The sequence below is a fragment of the Xiphias gladius genome, chromosome 11 (assembly GCF_016859285.1).
Source record: "Xiphias gladius isolate SHS-SW01 ecotype Sanya breed wild chromosome 11, ASM1685928v1, whole genome shotgun sequence".
Lineage (NCBI taxonomy): Eukaryota > Metazoa > Chordata > Actinopteri > Istiophoriformes > Xiphiidae > Xiphias > Xiphias gladius.
In genome coordinates, this window is record NC_053410.1 from 9,620,863 (window position 1) to 9,641,602 (window position 20,740).

The 20,740-nt window shown below is 38.0% G+C and overlaps 1 protein-coding gene and 1 long non-coding RNA gene across 2 annotated transcripts in view; one reads left to right on the forward strand and one right to left on the reverse strand.

Annotated features, from left to right (window-relative positions):
• Window positions 1-20,740, forward strand: part of grid1a (glutamate receptor, ionotropic, delta 1a) — a 225,717-nt gene that overhangs the window by 197,070 nt on the left and 7,907 nt on the right. The window contains exons 9-13 of the mRNA XM_040139593.1: window positions 7,298-7,399; window positions 8,920-9,117; window positions 9,969-10,303; window positions 12,773-12,907; window positions 20,045-20,240. Of these exons, the coding sequence (XP_039995527.1) occupies window positions 7,298-7,399; window positions 8,920-9,117; window positions 9,969-10,303; window positions 12,773-12,907; window positions 20,045-20,240 (966 nt within the window). The remainder of the gene's footprint in view (window positions 1-7,297; window positions 7,400-8,919; window positions 9,118-9,968; window positions 10,304-12,772; window positions 12,908-20,044; window positions 20,241-20,740) is intronic.
• Window positions 1-20,740, reverse strand: part of LOC120796587 — a 110,063-nt gene that overhangs the window by 13,017 nt on the left and 76,306 nt on the right. The gene's annotated exons all lie outside the window — the stretch shown is intronic.

Sequence of the window (20,740 nt, forward strand, 5' to 3'; positions counted from 1 at the left end):
CAATTTTCTGGTCACAAAGTGCATCAAAATACGTTTTTCATAAAAGTATAATATACAGCCTACAGTACCACTCATATGCCATATGATGGCATTTCTAAATAGCCTAACCTGTGCTGGAAATAATATATGGTATGGCTGCCTGAGACAGGTGACTTTGCCGTAAGCCTTGGAAATAGAGGAAGTGAAAAACCTCAGTTTTAAAAGTGAAAGGAAATTTTTTACTTTTGTGGTGACTCAGTCAGCTACCATGCTCTGTCAGTAAGATGTTTTAAAGTTAAATGAGTCTGGAATTTTTGTTGGCCATTACGTGCATCTTCGTATTCCCTCCCAGGCAGTCAAAATGGCTTTGTCATCAGCACCCCAAATCTGGCAGATTTAAAGAATAAGCTTGCCAGGTTTAAAAAAAATATCACTGCAGAATCAGAACAAGTTCATTGATCCACCTCTAGTTGCCAGCATTGGCCCGAGGCTATGCCAAGTGCTGCTAACGGGAGCCAATTCGTGTCCTAAATCAGACCAAGTGCATACCCTCCAAAACCAAGCCAAATCTGGCAGCCTTTGTTCTGACCAGAGCCAGCTCACATTTGGTTGTCTGGTGCTAGAACAGAGACAAGTGTGCTGAAACGTGGTCACAATCAGCCTGACTCTTGTCACTGGTGTTGGGTGATAGGACACAGTTTTCTTATTGGCCATCATCACCCCTTCAACCTCTGAAAGCTACTATATCCATCAGTGGGGTGGTCACATGAGCTCCATATGTCACACTGCATGTTGTGTCTACAAAACTGCAGTCGTTGATAGCTGGTGTGTTCATCCTATTCCTCAACCCTATTTCTCACTGGCTCATGAAGCAGAAATGTTATTAAATAGTCTTTAAAGGGCAATTCTCTCTTGCCAACAATAGATCTGCAGGGAGTTGATAGGGCTGTTGATACAATGATTAATTTGCCAGGCATTGAGATGTCTAGCTTTTAGAAACTCACTTTCTGGCTCCTACAGTGTTTTGAAACCTCCCCTACCTGCTTGGATTTTCACCTTCAGGAAGATAAATAACAGCACTATGAGCCAGAAACTAGCATTTCACAAACCAAAACAGCACACAAGAGAGCAATATAATCATTACTGTATTTCACAAATTTGCACCGTAATATAGTATTTGTGCATTTCCACTAATTACTTTTGCTGGATTTGTCCTCTCATTAGGTAATTACCCATCTCTAAAGTGATAATTACATTTTGATATTTAATTATATCACAAGCCACTGTTAGCAGTGCCAGACACCTGCTGATAATGCAGTTCCTCAGTCAACAATCAACATCAATAAATTAATTACTTATAGCTCCTTTAACCATATTCAATTTAGCAGAACACAATATTAGACTGGTCAAGTGATTTTGTCACATAAATAAATCACAGCAACATTAAAATTTTATAACATGGTTATACTGTAATATGTTAAACTGTAAATGTGTGCAAATTGCTTTTTCTCACAAGAGTCTGCTTAAAAGGAAAGCATTAATCTGGCAGTACCCACTTATGGTTGTTCCTACGTCCACACTGGCAAAAGTAAATCCTTTTGAGAGTCCCAAATAATGGGATGAAAAGTGGATATTTCTCCACATCCCTTAAATTATTCTCGCTCATGTGCTCCAACCTGTCATAACAATGCCAAACAAATGTTACCAACCTTATGGCCAGTGAGTTCATATAAATGTACAACATAACAAACAGTACCTGCTCCTTGATGAGTAGAAAAAAAAAAAACATTTTCAGTTCATAGGTGGATACAATGAGAACTGGCAAGTTTGAATCTTTCATATACTCATTTATAGACTCTGCAACAATATTTTTGAATTCTACACTGTATGCAGTTAGCCAACACATCTTTCTGTTTTTCTTGATCTCTTGCATGCCATCTTTTTGAAGCAACACAACAATTTACTCTGAAACATACAGGAAGATAGAGGATAACTCTGCCTGCATATATAATGAACTGATCCAGCAACTGATACAGATATTGTGCCTAGTAATTTCTTCAAGGTAACACATTGTATTCAAACTTATATATAGGGAATGTGTATAATAAACAAATTCATGATTCAAGGCAAACAGGAAAAAAATGGGATCATTGACAACTTTCATTTTCTCACTAGAGTTTTTCTTTCATTTTCTGAGTGATTTCAATTCGATATAGGAATGAACTCACTTCATCCTGTGATTTCTTTTTCTCATGTTTCTTTTCCTTTTTGCTCGTTTCTTTTCCCACTCATCTCAGTTTTTAGCGTTTTTATTCTTTTACTCTGTCTACTATAATGCTATCAATCATGCCTCATGTTTCTTGATAGAGATAGAGTATTACAATGGTGCCATGCCTGCCAAGCTCATCTCTAGTATATTAGGACAGAAAAGATGTCTCCTGTCTTGACTAATTTTATTTATTTTCCACCATGTTCCTGGTGATTAGAGCAAAAACCACTGGCACCATTCCAGGCTGGAACATACAGTTAGGTCCATAAGTATTTGGACAGTGACACAATTTTGGTAAATTTGCCTCTGTATATCATCACAATGGATTTGAAATGAAGCCATCAAGATGTGATTGTAGTGTAAACTTTCAGCTTTAATTCAAGTGGTTTAACACAAATATCTCATTAACCATTTAGGAATTACAGCTACTTAAGCACAGTCCCTCATTTTCAGAGGCTCAAAAGTAATTGGAGAAACTAACATAATTACAAATTTAAGGATTATTTTTAATACTTGGATGAAAATCCTTTGCAGTCATTCACTGGCTGAAGTTTAGACCCCATTGACATCACCAAATCATCAGTCACATCATCAATAAAGACCACTGACCCAATTCCATTGGCAGCCATACATGCCCATGCAATAACACTGTCTCCACCATGTTTAACAGATGATGTGGTATGAGCTGATGATGAGCTGTTCCTTTCCTTCTCCATAATCTTCTCTTCCCATCATTCTGGTATGAGTTAATCCTGGTTTCATCTGTCCAAAGAATCTTGTTCCAGAACTAGGCAGGCTTTTTTTTAGTCTTATCTGTCCTTTCTGTTCTTGAGCGTTACCAGTGGTTTGAACCTTGTGGTAAACCGTCTGTATTTACATTCCTGAAGGCGTCTCTTGATTGTAGACTTGACAAGACAATGATACACCCACCTCCTCGAGAGTGTTCTTGACCTGGCTAGATGTTGTGAAGTTCAACACTTGGAATCAACTCCAGACCTTTTTTCTGCTTAATTTGCCATGAAGTAACGAGGGAACAGGCCACACCTGGCCATAGTCCAATTACTTTTGAGCCTCTGAAAATGAGAGACTATGTATAAAAGTGGCTGTAACTCCTAAACAGTTAATGCATATTTTTGTTAAACCCCTTGAATTGAAGCTGAAAGTCTACGCTTCAATCACATCCTGATGCCTTCATTTCAAATCCATTGTGGTGGTGTACAGAGGCAAAATTATGAAAATTTTATCACTGTCCAAATACTTACAGACCTAACTGTATGTCCTTTATCCAGTTATACAGACACAATATAATCACCTGGATGTACACCTTCACATGCGTAGTTATTAAAGACATGTATACAGTACATTTAGTAATCATTACAGTGGATTCTGGGACATATGCAGAGACACACCTGACACAAGACATAAGCTGTAAATAAGGCAGGAAGCTACAATGCCACATATATATTCAACACACTTACACAGACAAGCTTCTTGTCAATCCAATTAATGTGGCAGACAAAGCAGTGTGGGTCAATAAGAAGCTCGGCAGCATGATGGGCTTGTCAATATGTAAGCACCTGATGGACTGAACTAGCAGAAGAAAATGAAAAGCAGGATAGCTGCAACTAGCTCAAAATATAGTTCCACGTCTATAATGATGCAGTTTAAATGGTTCCATGAAAGGGAACTGAATGCTTTCTAAGATTTATAGGAGATACTGTAATTGAGACAGTTGTGGCACTCGCTATGAATCCAGGGCTAGTTGACTTCCATCCCTTTGTTGTTTTCAAACGGTCATTGGCATTTAAAAAAAAAGAACAAAAAGAGGCGACTGGCTCGCCGCTTTTATTAACAGCCACCCTGGTCACATTACCGTAAAGGAACATTTCAGCAATCCAGACATTAAACTGTTAGCCAAGGGGCTTCTTCTATACTACATACCCAGGGAGTTCTCTCTCTCACTCACACACACACTCTCTCACACACACACACACACACACACACACACACACACACACACACACACACACGCTTGCATTTGTACATTTTCCTATTCACTTACTGTGTATTTGTTATTTCTATTTTGTAGTAGTTTTTACTTTTCTACTTATTTACTTCCTCTTTCCTAAGTGCTAATGCGCAATTGTAACAGAGCAATTTCCCTGCAGCGATCAATAAGTCAGCCCCATTACAGATGAAGGTATTAGGTATTAAGCATCATAACCATTAGCTAAATAGCGGCCCTGTTATTGTCTTTTTAAACAGGGTACTGCAAAATCTTGTTAGCACAATATTCTTCATTCTACTGGAGATACAGAAGGAAACGACTGAATGCTTTGATCTCATTTAGAGTAGGTACACTCTTGGTGATTGATTGCTGTACATATTTATAGGAAGACCAACGCTTAAATCCTCAATGCGCTTAAACCTCAAAGAAAGAAGCAGGAAACATACTAGAAAAGAATTTTTTAAGAGATTTTTAGCGTCAAACAACAAAAGTTTTTCTTTCATGTATTGTTAAGCATATTTTTATATAAGTCCTTTCTCTGTAGATATGTGTCATTTCACCGTCATGTCCTTGAGAATCTCAAATTGCATTGAGTTTCCCTTATTTGTCTGTATAATTTGTTCACATTTGATAGTAAAGCTATTGTTCATTCACAAATGACATCTTCAAAGCTGGTAATCACAGACCACAGTGTGTCTAGTCAGGTGTTACTCCTTCACATGCAGGTGGTGCGGCTTTGCTGCATTTATTGTTTGTGACCTTCCCAGTGGCATGTTGGTGTGCAAAGCTCTGAGAAGTAGAGGTATTCCTCTTTAGTGTTCTTCAGTTTACAGAGCAGAGATTGCTCAGTGTTTTTCACTGAGGACAAAGCTGATCATGGAGAAAATAGCGGTGAAGCAGGCAGAGCAGACTGATATTTGCCCCAAACACACTTGGGCACACACAAACTCACACTGGCCGGATAGAGCCGCGTACATCCAGATACACAGATGAACAAGTAGACAAGCTATTACAATTAGATTGTGCAATTCTTGTCTATAGAATTGTACTCATTACCCACATATGTCTCAAAATTGACTGTCAGTTCAACAATCTCATTTTATGTTTTTCTGTGGAAAGTGCAGTGCAGCAATAGCCCAGCTTTAAGGTGCACAAAGGCAAGTGAATACATACTAGATAAATCTTTATTATATTTACTACGAACTGCTCCATGAACAACTGATCTCCATATCGGCGAAATGCACACAGTGCTTAGATAAAGACCCTGAGGAGGCTCATTTCATGAGTGACATCCTGCTTGGAGAGAAAACTGTTTATATACACCCACACAAGCTGGCAGGTTATAAACATGATTCACTATCGGTCTGCAGTGAAGCTATACATAGCAATGCAGTGTAACTCTTCAAACTGAGTATTTTGAGGATCACACGCATAGCAGTTGGTTTTTAAAGAACAAACGGTTTATCTGATAATGAAATAATACTCAAGTTTTAGCAAGCCGCTTTCATTGCCAAACAAGCTTGTTTCATTCACAATTGAAAGCCTTCGTTGCTGTGTATCTTTAGTAATTGTTGTTTTCTCCTGATTGGATGTATGTTCATTTGTAATTTCAAGGTTGCCTTTACAAATTGTGCAAGTGACAGAGATTTATGTTTGTTCATTTTTGTGTTTCCCATCAATCTCAACTGTAGCCAATTGGAAAATCACAATTAAAAAAAACATAAAACACAACAACATCAGGGCAATACATTCAGTTTTCTTTTCTAATATTTTCAGGCCCAAACTCAACTTCATATGTGCAGTCAGGTAAAACAGGAAAGGACTGTCAATATTTTATGAAGCTAGAGTTCGAAGTTAAGTGCAGGACTTTTGACGAAATCTTGAAGCTTAAAAATATCTCTACTCCTGTTCACAGTTTTTGATATGTGGTACCTTTTTCTACTTAATGTTGAATGGAATATCCAGAGCCATCTTCTCGAGGGCCAACAGTCTTTCAGCATTTTGTATAATCCTGCCCTGACTGATGAAAGTGAGTCATACAAGCTGCCTATTGAGATTCAGCAGGATGTAAATGTGCCAAAATGAGACGTGTCCACTTTCTCCTGCAACAGTTTGAACTCAAGCTGTGACAGCAATAACACAGTGTGAGAGCCTCACAAATATAACATGCTTACAAATAGTTTAACAAAGTTTTCAAAAGCATTTAATAAATTAGTGTTTTAAAATGTATGCTGTTATGTTTCCTGAACTGAATCTAATAGAAATGGGAGGTAGCATATCAAACGTTATCGTGATACATCTTGTTAATCGGAAGACCCCAATGATCCAAAATGAAAAGCCAGGACAAAATATGCATAAAATTATTTGGACATTTTAAATGGACTAATTTAACAAAACAAAACAAAACAAAAAAGTACATACTTGTAAAAGCTTACTGCTTTTTAATGACATCTCTCTTTGTTGTGGAGTACAGTGTGTTTCTGCGGGAAAGGTATCTTGTTGAGGCTCCTGCCGTTGGGACCTGTGTGCTGGAGACTCAGGTGTGCTGAGGCCAGAAAGGCCCTGTTGTTTAGCCTTGGGCCACCATTCTTGTCCTGTCAGTTCAAATCTCAAAGACCACTCCAAATGATGTGTCAGATCCTTGAGAATCCTTGTCCAGCTAGCAGCACTGATTAAAAATTTAACAAACATCAGCTTTGCAAGCTGAGACATAGCTCAAAACGTTGACAGTGTGGAATGAGAGTTTTAAAGATGATGGATAGTTTAGATTCAAGGAACAAACTTAAACTGATGTGTAACATGACTGAAATTCTGTGTGATTATCACTATGAACTGACTCACAAAATGGCAAATAGGACGATTATTTAAATTGTAGCTCACCCACTTTGTTATCCTGCTGTGCAGTATTCATTTATTAATTCTATTAGTGGTAGACATTTTAATGAGGCGTTTGGCCTCTTTGTCTTTGAGAGACCCGCACTGTTTTTTCCGCTTCTTTGTCTCTTTTTCTCATCCATCTGATTTTTCTTTTTCTCTATTAGCTGGCATCTTGGGACTCCATTCGTGGTTTGAATGGTAGTCTAAAGGAGAATCGGATAGAGAGTGGTATGCAGGGAGTGACGCTCAAGATTGTAACATTACTGGTAAGTTGTGGGAGTACACTGAATCTATTAGCACTTGACCTGTGTAGGCAAATATCTGAGTAAGAAAACAAACGTCACAGTATACTGGCAAACAAGTCAACACATTTGTGAGGTTGTTCTAGACACCCACGGATTAGGCAATTGTGTCTCTATGAAATACACTCAAACATACTAATGTGAACCATCCTAATGAAAGAAAACCTTTTTTTACGTACTGATACAATTGTTTTCATTAATACTATTTATTTTTTTTTGAAAGCTGGTGTTAATGACACTCAACATTTCCTGATTTCCAGATGATTTACAATAAAACAATGAGGTTGCATTAAAGGTGGACAACAGTAAGAGCATATTAATATGTAAAAACAAGCAGAGCATGCAACATAAAGGCTTCTTACTAGAATATGATTAAATGTACTTACGAAAAAAGGTAATCAACAAATAAAGCCATGTCTATAAAAGTACCATCTTAGAAATGCCTGGTTTTGACCTTATTTGAGGTAAATAAAGATGCTGATCACTGTTTGAGAATTGACAGTAACATAAAAAAAATCCCCGATGAAGATAAAATCCTAGGTTCTACCTGGTTTAGTGAGCTGTTATCACTGCTGGATGTGGAGCCAACAAGAACAACACAGGATCTTGGAGAAGTTGACTTTTTGTAATCTACTTTACACTGTTTGGTCATATTCACTGACATTTTCTCTCTTGGAAAATGGAATATTAGGTCCTCTTCTCCATCTTGTCCTATGAATCTAAAGTACCAGAAGGCTGAGAAAAATTGATTTCTACACTGCAGCAGTATGAACTAACTTCACCAATTCCAGCAGCAAAGTCTCTTCCCTCCTCCTTTCCATCTCACTCTTTTCCGCCCACTTTCAATGTTTTTCCTCTTCTTCACACGTGATTTACCTCCAACATATTTAGTCACATAAGTTCTGCTCAGCTCTCTCCTTGGCAGTGTCACTTAATCAAGTCATTTGCCCCTGCCCAATTTAACACTTCCCCCCTCTTCTCTGTCACTCTCACCCTGTCTTCTTCAGCTCTTTTTACTCCTCCTTCACCCATTTAATTCTGCCCTGACACTTTCAACACATAAAGAAGAACCTTGAATGGGTGCAATAAATTTAAAATGGCCATTTCCCCGTTGATGAACCATAGCAGTTGCCATGGTGCCATGTGTTACAGGTCAACAGTTGCTGAGGAACCTGTTTTATTAAGATGAAGTTTAACTTAGATCACCATCGAAGCTCTTCATAAAGGTGTCGCCCCAAAGTTCTTAAGATGACTGAATGTGTACTCTCCTTGGTTGCCAATCTGGCCCCAAGGACATTATGGCGCATTCTGATAAATAACATGCCTGTGATTGAATACACACATACGCTACTCTTTTCTGAGTTTGAGGATAGATCTTGGCCTTAAAGACAAAATCTGCGCACATTTCACATTTCTCAGCATTATCATTATGTCAGTGATGTACTTTGTGCTCTATCCAATTGTACAATATTCATTCAAAACAGGAAGAACCTTTTGTGATGGTGGCGGAAAACATTTTGGGCCAACCCAAGAGGTACAAGGGTTTCTCGATTGATGTCCTCGATGCCCTTGCTAAGATCCTGGGCTTCAAGTATGACATCTACCAAGTTGGAGATGGGAAGTACGGCTCAGCACTGCCTAATGGATCCTGGAATGGCATGATTGGAGAACTCATTGGCAAGGTTAGTGTATCCAGATTTCAGTCCAAATCATTTTTCTGGGATCCAAGCCACATTGTCTTGTTTTGAAATGGGAGCCCAATTATGAGGGTCAGTAGAGTTGAAAAGATCAGAACAACATTGTGCAGCCAACAGCTCATATCTGCAAATCCATTTTCTCCCATGGGTGACATCACAGATTAATTAAAGTGGGTCTGATTTCTGTTTGTTGGGAGGGAAACTGACAAAGTTTGAGAACTTCACAAAGGTTGTTATGGGATATAATGATAATGGGATTTCAGTCCTTTTGATACATGTAAATTTACATGTTTTTCATTACAGAATGGCAAAATAAATGAAATTTCTCTATTTATATACTTGATTTGAGAGCTACAATATTTACCTCATAAAGACTATTAAATTCATGTTTCTGTTGAGAATTTCTAATTTTTTATTACTGTAAGGCACTTGCACTCTTACCCTACAGCCTTTATACTGTTGTTATCATATGGAGCTGTGTGATTGAACAATGTAGTTTTAACACAATAGTCCCAATGTGAGGGATACAATACAATGACTGTAGGAAACTCATGTTTATTGTGTAAAAGAAACACACTTGAAACTCAAAACAACAGATGAATTATGTCACCTCAGACAAACCATATTACATCTATTGATGACTGATGACCATATTGACCATATAATGTTGTCAAAGATGCACAAACCAACCACAACTCCTAAATAGTGAGAAAACATCAACCAATTCATGTTGATCAAATATGCTAGATTCTCTTTCACTGTCTAACAACATATAAGAAATGTTCAGAAATGTTTTTAAGTTAATAAAATTGAAATATGTGACTTTCCATCCACAGCGAGCTGACTTGGCCATATCAGCCATCACCATCACCCCCGAACGCGAGAGTGTGGTGGATTTCAGCAAGCGCTACCTGGACTATTCAGTGGGAATCCTGATGCGCAAGTCGGAGGAGAAGATCAACATTTTTTCTTTACTGGCACCATTTGACCTGGCAGTGTGGGCGTGCATTGCCGCAGCCATCCCTGTAGTAGGCATCATGATCTTCCTGCTCAGGCGCATCCAGGCAGTTCGCTGCCAGAGCAGCACAGGAGGTCATCCACAACCTTCTGTCTCCACTTCACTTCAGAGCGCCATCTGGATTGTCTATGGTGCTTTTGTGCAACAAGGTGGGTGATATAGTTTTAATCTGGCCACAACAATATGCAAGGAGAGCAGTAAGAAATCATGTATTTGTCAAATACTGGATGGCCAAGGCTTGGCAGGTTTTCTTTCCTCCAAACCATGCACCAAACTGTTTCTAATTAACACTTCTCTGTGTGAAGGTGTGTTTTAACTGATAACTGAAGTCAGTGGCATTATTTGATGAATGAAAATCAGTCTGCTCTTGGCCTTCGGGGGGCACATTGCCAACCAACAGCCATGCAGTTCTTAAATGCAAAACCCTAAATCTAAACAGAAGAGGACGAGAACAAAAGAGAAATAAGAACAGTGAACACTACTTCAAGGGATTAATGACAGAAGATTTAAATAAAAATTACAATTAATTAATATGCACATGTGGATGTCAATATACAACAAATGCTGATTCAGTAGTGAGTCAGTTTGAGGCGCAATGCCCACCCAAGCATTTTCTAAAGGTGCCCTTGTCAAAGAGAACATGCCATCTTTAGACCTGGTGGATATCCAGGTATGTCCAGTCTGTATAAATGTCTACTTCAGCAACTGATGTTAAAGCCTGAAATGCATCTATCGAAGTCTGGCACACTGCCTATAAGCCTTTTTAACCCAACACCCACTATATTTCAAGAGCAGCTAGATTCCACTTCTTTTCTCTGCCTTTCCTTTTTCTCCTCATTTCTGGCTCATGTTCCAACATTGCCACTTTTTTCCTTCCAGTCAAGTGGATTGCATTTTTTCTCGGGATTACATAGGTCACTTTGAAAGGGATCTGACTGCTGATGCATAGTGTGCGATTGTCAGAGAGCATAAACTTGGCAACCGGATCCCCCCTATGATTTCCTAATGATATGCCAACACTTGGCTGGGTTTTGTTGTACGTTCAGTACAGATTAAACTATCCACCCACAGACGCACTGACTTCCTTTTTCAAAATGGGACTGCCCTTCTTTTGTTCCATACGGAGGTCAGGGAGAGGTAGGAAATAATCTGGAACTGTCCACGAGAACTGATGAAAATAATAAATTTATTTCAAAGATGAAAGTGACTGCACCACAGTGGATCTTTGCAGTAGGGTAAGATCCAGTAAAATTTCAAGATTTCCCATTTGATGACCTTAAGAAATGAGTCAAAGCCACATGTAATAAAAATGACTGATGCTGGAGTTCTATGCATCTGACAAGGCCTTCGTTTGTTTTCCCAAGCTGTCCTAAGGGTGCAGCTGTGTTGATTGTGATACTTTCAGACAAATATGTTTCATACATTTCACACTCCTGAATCTTTCAAGAGACATTTCTACAGTTTAACTTTTCAAAATTAGAATGTGTGCTGACATTTTTCTCCTGCACCTCATAAGCTGTTTTTGGATATTTGGAGAGAGAGTAAATATGACAGAGAAAAAGTTGAAGATAGCGAAGTTAATGTGACAAACCAGTCTTTTCCCTTCAAAGAAAACAAGGGGAAGCAAGGATTAAATATATGAAGGAAAGAACGTTAAAAAGGCAGGTGGAGGAATGTGAATTAATGATTACTACACTCTTTGAAAAAAATTGGATTGGGATGTGTAATAGAAAACTAAGTGTGCAAGTAACATTTCCGCGCAGACTGTTTTGAATACACTAAGCCCTTGGGAAAATAAGTGATGAAAACATACTGTAATTACAGAAAATCATCATATGCATACAGTCAGCTGCTCCAATGTCTCATGCAAATATGAGTATTATTTTTAAAGTGAGAAATTACAAATCTTAGCAGCTTTAAACCCAATGTGGTGAAATTACATTAACCACTTATAATACCATTCCATTTAACATTTTTAGAATAATTATTTTTTTTATTTCCAAAGACAAATTTTCAAACCGAGGAAAAAGCAGGGGTGAAGGAAACATCATTCAAAGTCATCACTCAATTGGTTTTATTATTGTTACAAACATGAGGAAAGACACTGGCATCCTTTTTAATTATAATTTATAACTATATTGTACCAGAATAATCAATTAACTCACCAAACACAAAAAATGGTAGTGTCTGTTTTCTTATAGAATTTCCCAATCTCAGGAAATAAGGAAGGAAATAATCCGGTATTTTGAAACATAAGGTATTAAGATTTTTTTAAAAACTAAGCCTTTATTTTCTTGGTTCTCTTATAATATAAAATCTAATTGAAACAATAAAATCAGGCTACAAGACCTTGATAATGAAACCATTCCTACACATTTTGGCAGCCCTACAATTTACCCACTTCCTCATCACGTATTACATATAAAAAAGTGTAGCTGGGATTGTAGTTTGTATTACTTTTTTAGTATTGACACTTAATTAGAGATGAGAGATAGTTGTGTTGGATCCTGTGTGGTGATAGGTAATGTGAAGCTGTACAGTACATTGTGAAGATGGTGAGGATGTGTGCCTCTGTGTGCAGTCTTAAAACCTATGCGTTTATACCTGCACCTCCACAGGCAGTGACTCCATCCTGGGATCGGTGGCTCTGCGTATTGTCATGGGCAGCTGGTGGCTCTTCACCCTCATTGTGTGTTCATCCTACACAGCAAACCTGGCTGCTTACCTCACCGTGTCACGCATGGACAATGCTGTCAGGTAACACACAATAACTTCAGTTAACTTTTTTTTTTTTTTTTTTTTTTTTAAATTGCATTTGTTTGAATGTCGAACGCGGAGAAGTTACACTTACAGCAATAATTTCTTTCTTTATGATTCTTACTGTGGGAATAGTACATTTTGTAAACAAAATACACTTAAATCTTGTGTTTGTGTAATGTGAAAAAAAAGTATATATTTTATTTTTTTATTTATTTTTTCCACAATTACTGAAGTAACTGACCCGCTTAAATATACTAAATGGGACAAAACCTGTCCTTAGAAATACTGGTGCATTGTCTCAAATGAAACATTAACAACCTGGAACACTTCTCATGGACAATTTAAACAAATGATCAAAATCCATACAGCAGAAACAGATGTATTGTCTGTTTAATTCCACACGTTTTTCTTCCTTGTTAAAACCTGGCGCCTACATTACCCACAATGCAACCCGACCGGCAAAAGTTCAGTCAGGAGATTTGGGTGTATTATGCTAGTAGCGGCTAATGTAGCCTCAAGCCGCAAGGCTCGAGCAGAGATAAGGAGTGGGCTATAGAGGTCTGGTGAGCTCGCTCTTGTCTAACTCCATATCACCAGATTTTCTTTATTTTCAAACTCGTAGTCTGCCAAAACCAACGCTGACTCATGTGACATAACTTGAGGCAGATTCATCAGATTTTGGGCAACACCCTCCTGAGCCAGACTAGACTATAGACTTTGATGTAAAGCTTTAAAACTTCTGCATGTTTTCATGTAATCATTTTGTGCTACTGCCTTGAATGTCTGTGTGTGTGCCTTTTGTGGTCAGTCTGTATTATAGTATGGTATTTGTTTTGCGGAAACAAACGTAGGCTTTTTTTTGATGTTGTACACAGTGTGGAGCGTTTTCTTGAGATAGCATACATTATACTTTAAATATTATAACTACAGGAACGAGTGCTTTAGCTCAGGCTGAAGATTCGTCTTCGTAAATCTCTCATTAGCTGCACATGGTACTGAGCGTTTGGTCTGATTGCTTTTCTTTAATTTTTGACCTGCTGCCTCACAATTAGCCTGTCCTCAGTCCAAATGTTATTTGTCAGTGAATCCAATTCGGTGTGCTGTGTCTCCCCAAAGAATGGGCAGAGAGGCATTTGATTACATTGGGTCTGTCTGCTGTTGAACAAATAGTCACATGTGGACATGCGAGGAGAGGGAGCGAATGCTAAGCAGCACACAACTCACCTGTGAAGAGACCTTGTCTGACTATGTGTGTGTTTGTGTTTGGATTGGCAATTACTGGAACATTAAACTTTCTTGTAGTACATTTGGTACAGTTTAGTGAATTGAATCAACCTAACTGCAACTCACTGCATTTTGGAGTTAGAGGATAGGGGAAAGTACACTGTGGCCAAATCTTAAACACAGGCTCAGCATGTCTGTATCTGTTGTTGTCAGTAATAACTACTTTATAAAACTTGCGGCTTATGTGGGATTCACTTCTTGGCTAATCTAAATTAATTGTGCAGACAATCTAAACATAATTTAAGCAATAAATCCTGAGACATACAGTATATTCTGTGGGTGATAAACTTTGAAACCCTAAAAATCCATTTTCCTCTAACAAAGAAAAAGTGTGAGAAGAGTACAGCCTGAAATACAAAGTTTATTTATTTTTTAATAGCCTACGTATAGTTTCCCTATTTACGAGAAGAAGAGCAAATCATTGCAATCCCAAAATATGTTTATTGGTTTCTTTAACCAGTATTTCAAGTTTAGGTAGGAAAGAACTTTCCTTTTGTATTCCATTGCTTTCCTGACTCACGTAATACACTTCCCAGCAGCAGTGCATTCATTTAACTCTACTGCTTCATTTCCCAATTACATAATCTGTGTGAGTAAATACTCTACTAAATGTAAACCTTGCTGTGAACTCATTTGTGCACCATCTTTTGTGACCCTGACTGTAATTTGCTAGTAGGGTTAGTACATCTCTCACCTAACGTCTAAACCAAGGCAGAAACCACAAAAAAAAGAAATTTCCCTTTTGGAAGGATTAGAAATTATTTTCCTAAAAAACTGGAACTAAATTTTTTACGCCTGGGGTCACATCTGTCCTCAGGTGTAAACTCCAGAATGGGAGTTATTTGACTTAATTAAGAAAAATTGGCCCCGTATATTTGTTTTAAGCTTGCTCGTGGTTCTCATACCTGCTGACTTGATGTTTCAATAAACTGAAAGACAGTGGATCCTACCATAAATCATGATAAAACCAGGCATCTCTCTGGCACACCAATGATTGATTTTCTATTATCAAATCAGTGTTTGTCAAAAAAGAAAACACAGCTGTAATTCACCACATAAATCACAGGGTGAGTTAGGGTTGTGTTTTCATTATTGTATAATCACCTGAAACTAAGAATCGTGTTTTCGTTAGTTTAGGATGAGCCCTTAATATTTACACAGGGAGCAGGTCCTTTTCCATGGAGCTCACCATGTTGCACCGCCGGGTTTCTACAGTTCTGTCTCAGAATGGACAAACCAAACACTGGCTCTAGAGAGGGCGTTTGGCGTTTTTACAATACTTGAAGGCGGCCGCAGGTTCTTCTACACGCCTGGAAAGGCAGGGGTGCGAGGAGGAGTATTCAGTTGGTTGCATTCTGCGAACTCACTGCTAGATACCCATTAAATCCTACACAATGTTCCTTTAAAATACATTAATGGTTAGCTATTGTACCCCTAGTTCTATGAACACAAATTAAGCCTTTTAAGATCTGATTTATACTTGGCGTATTGGCTTTCTTTCAGAGAGGAAGAGCCTGATGCCTTTGCATCATTTTCACTCAGGAAAAATGGAAATTTTGCTTGTTTCTCTCTCAACAGGAATTCACCTCCTTTGAGGAAGGAAATCGCTTTTGCGCCATCATAGGACCACTCGAGGATAGATGGCACGGGAAATTTACACACTAAATTTGGTCTTTTGTGTAGGGCCATTGCTGCCTTTCTCGTTGTCCTGGGAAACATAGGATGGCTTAGAAGAGGAAGGGTTGCAACTCCTGTGGGGAGTGTGTGTAAAACACCATCATGGAGAAAACAGTCAGGGGACAGGTTACAGAGTTGGAATTGAGCTCTTTTAGTAAGCTTTATTTTTGTGGTTTGGGCAGAATGGCTGAGCTGTCTAAACCAGGGGCCAATTGACTTCGAAAAGATGTATTGCTGTATTTAAATAGGCAGTTTGAAAGTTGCCTCACTGATCAGTTCTAGGCTCCTTTTTTTTTTTGTACCCCTCTTTGCTCTACCAGGCAATATCGTCTATAAGTGTAATGTACCTTTCTATGCAAAGGACACCGACGACGATAACCAAGCTTTTGATTACACCTTGTGACCAAAGCTCTACTAATACTGTGAAGTGACTCATAGAAAAGGCTGGATATCTCCAAATATCATCTAAATCTTCAAAATCTGAAATTTCTTCCCTGTTCTAGAAATGTTTGTCATAAAAGCAACGGCAGGTTGTCCTCCAGCATAAATCTAATGTCCAAACCATGGAAGTTTCTGCCGGATATGATTTGATTTAAAAAAAAAAAAAAAAAGATAGACAGACTAAGGTACAGTCAAGCTCCCTTTATCTGAAAAAAATCAAAAGTTGTTTTTATGATTCTTGGAGAAATCAACATTCTGTCTTCTACAAGTCAGTTCAGCACACTGGTATACTGCCAAAAAACAGTAGTTAGGATTTTTTGCAAGTGCCAAAAGAGATTATATACACTCCTTTTATAGTCTGTATGTGTGCATGTTTCCCACTGACTGTGCTATTGTGTGTTGCCTGTGTGTGTCTGTGTCTCTCTAAATGTGTGTCTGCATGATACGTCAGTTTGGTGTAATGGGAACCATTATCAACTTTGTCTGAGGTACAATGGTTACTTAAGTCAACATTTGTATATTAGAAATTTTCTTCAAACACTACGTGGCTTTTTCCTGTTTGGTCTGCTCTCTCTTCATATAAGCCTATACGAAACGCCTGCAGCGTGGGACACAGAGGTGAAATTGTTTCCTACCGCACTGCAATATAAAACTATTTGTAGGTGCTTCTTGTGTGAGAGAGCAAGAGAGAGAGAAAGTCAGATTAGTTTCTTCAACTTTATTTGTCCTCCAGGATACGACACAGATGAATTCTAATTGAGTGAACTGTTTGGCTGAACTCTCTTGTTTTTGTTTTTAATGTTCCTTTATAAATGTAAAATTAACCATAGCAGTAACAAAGCTAAATACAACCATGACCAACTGTGCAGCCAGCAATTTAGTGCCTTGGATTCCAACTGGACCCCTTCGAGGAAATTAGTGGCATGCACATATAAGAGAAGAATGTCTTTTTACATGCATGTCTCTGTAGTGCCGCATAAAAGAGAAGGAGAAAGAAAATTGGTTTGTGTGTGGGGCTGTTACTGTGCTTCTTTCAGTCTTTGTTCAGCCATTATTGCTAATGAACAGAGGGCTAAGCTGAACCTCTCTGTATTGATTGCGAATTGAAGTGTATGTTGCATTACATTGAGAAAAAAAAAAACCCAACAAGGAAAAGCATGTAAAAAAAAAAAAACAAAAACAAAAAAAACTCTTATGACTGTGAAAACATGATTAAATATGAAGATGTTTGTCTTGTGTACAAGACAATAAAAGGCTTGACTTCTCATCCACTCAGTTTGTCAACACAAGAATGACTGCATATCAATTCACAAGAGGTGCAGCAAGAGGGGGACTGCATTAGAAAAGAGTACCTTCAGTCAGTCTGCATTCTCTGTTAAAGCTGCACTAGAATTGAAAACCCCATCCCAGCAACCATTAGAGAACTGGATAGATACGGTTTCTTTAGAGCTCACTTAAAGAAATGGTTAATAAGTACTCAGTTCTGCTAGCACCAAAACTCAATTGCACTTTATTGTCCTCATGTACCTGCATGCTTGTCTATCTTGTGGGTTTGCTTTTATTATGTCAGACGGATCTACTGTATGTCTTTTATTATTGTGCTAGCTTTGGATGTCAGTGCTTCTGCTTTGCATGTTTCAGTTGGCGTCTAACAATACAGCACTAGGTATTTATATTTATATTAACATGAATCCCTCTCATTGTATTGTTTTGCATGTCTTATATTATGAGACCGTGCTGCAACTAAATTGTACCTGACAATGTTGTCCTGAATGATGTTTTCATAATCTTAATATTCTCCTCTCTTTTTATTATTGCTCTGCCTGCTTATAAATGATCTCCATAATTTTGAAATTTCAATCTTAAATTCTTTTTTTTAGGGTGACTCTAAAATCTGTCCAGGGATTACAGATAAAAAATTGACTCTTGACTAGCTCTGGTGCATTTACAGCAATGTTTATTAATGTGCACTGTCCCTATTAAATAAACAAATAAATAAATGGGTGACAGATGTCCTCAGTACATATACAGTGTCTTTCAAATAGATACTGCCTGATAATACCACTTGTGAGTATTTTCATATTTTTTCTTATAGTTATTCTAGTTACTCCAGCTGGTGGATTTAAATATTTCTAGAGTTGATTTATCTCAAATCTATAGTTCCACAGTGCAATGTAGGTCACAATGCTTGTGTGGTTACATAAAAGAAAGCTGTTAAAATGGCACATTTTACTCGGTGCAGTAAGGCTTGCGGTTTAATCTGACAGAATTACCATGAAATATCTAATCAGTTGTTTGTGTCTCTCTCGCTTGCTTTTTCCCCCCCAACAACCACTGCTACACCATATAGGCTTCAAATTAAATGGTTGAATCAGTCCAACATCATCATCTTGAGATAAGCTATTTCACTTTCTCTCTTTTTAGGAAATTGCAGAGAAAACAGTCTTAGTTAAGTAAACATTCCGGGGCTTGTCTACTATGTTGACTTTCTAAAGAAAGGTGACGAATGCACAGAAGCAGCATTTCAAACATATCAATCCAATTATACAATATGATGCTGTACAAAACTGGCGATTATCTTTACATATAAAATACAGCTGCTGTGAGGAGCCTCTTTTCTTTATTGCCCATACAGCATCTGCATAATAGGCATTTTAATCAGGAGAGACTCTATTAGGGGTTTATTGCCCAATCATGGGGTAGAACCCCATAATAAGTGAAAAACTTCACCTCCCCAACCTGGTCATCATTACTCTGGTCGCAGTCGTGACGCTAGGAGTGTTGGGGAAAGTGGTGATCTGCGAAAGCATTGGCATCGACATCAGAAGCAGCAGGCAGCACGCTACAGGTGCAGATAATTTGGCTGATAAAAAGCACGGTGTGCATAAGAGAGGGAGGTGGTAGCTTTAGGCTTATTGATTTGATGGAGTGAACCGGGAGGTATTTAAAGCTTGAGTTTTGTATAGAGGGAAAATCTGTATGTGGAAGGATATAAGCCAAGAGGCTGAGGTGGGGTCATGAATGAAAGTGTAGGAGTAGTGTTTCTTAAGTTAGTGATTTCTTGCATCATGTTTGTAAAAAAAAAAAAAAAAAGGACTGCTTTTTCGGCAGCAAACGTACAACAGGCCATGCATGTGAAAAATTAACAGTTTGAGACAGTAACACACTATTTACTGCATCATAAAAAGATTATACTGTAAAATTAACGGCGCAGGATGTGAAATTTTATGAAACACCAGTACCTGATACCCCCCTCAAACAGATTCTTTACCAAAAAATTTGTGCAAGAAAAATAATAAGTTAATTGTTTGAAGAAGTCATATGTAAACAGTTGCAGATCAAGCCTATATATTAATAATGAATCATTATACACAATTAAAATGTTGATTATTCATTTAAGACTCAATACTTACTATTTTGTATCTATATATAGCTCACATTAACAAAGTGGGGAAAAAAGCAAAACTTAATTCAGCCTTTAATATCCTCTGTAGATGAATTGACAGTGTTTTTTGGTTTCGCATAATTAAAATTCCACAAGTCATATTTCCTGATGGCAATCATATCAATATAGTTCTCCACATGAGACAAACTCAAAGGTTCTCCTGTAAAGGCTGTGTCGAAGAAAAAAAAATATGTTTCCGCTTGAATTTCTTCTCGTATCCAGTTTTTTCAAAAACAGTTTTCTATCAAATCTGTTGAACTAACTGGCTCATGTGACCCTGACTGTAGGTCATTCCAGGACCTGTCCAGGCAGGTGGATCTGGTTTATGGGACAGTGAGGGAATCGGCCGTGTACGAGTATTTCCGAGTCAAAGGCACCAACCCTTTGGAGCAGGACAGCACATTCGCGGAGCTCTGGAAGACCATAAACAAGAATAACGGCTTTATGAACTCTGTCTCCAGCCCATCAGAGGGAATAAAGAAGGTGATTATTTATTTTGGTCTTTGTGAATAGCATTTTATTAAAGCCCTTTAACCTCATGTTGCCTTTTGTTATATTTCTGTTGGGTTCTTTTCAAGAAGCTATTCCTAGGGAAACCAATCAAAAACTATATAATGACATTTGGCTAACACTATCTATGCAATATTAAAAGTCAGATATAATCAAATCAGTAGTTTCTGTAGGGTTAACTATTTAACACATCGTTACTACGAAACATAATCTCAGCCTTGATAATTAACTATAGATTTTTACTGTCACACTATCAGGTACGAACAAACTTAAAAATTGGTTCAGTAATTTCCATCACTGACTGACGGACGGCATGTGAGAAAAGTGATATTTTCAATATAGTGAATAGTGAGGGTTTTTAATTACTACCACGAACTCTTGTGCTGCTAAATTAACTTCTAATTCATTCTCTCTCGTCTCCTCCTTAACCACAAGCACACACAGACACACTTAGAAAGTGCACATTGAAGAAT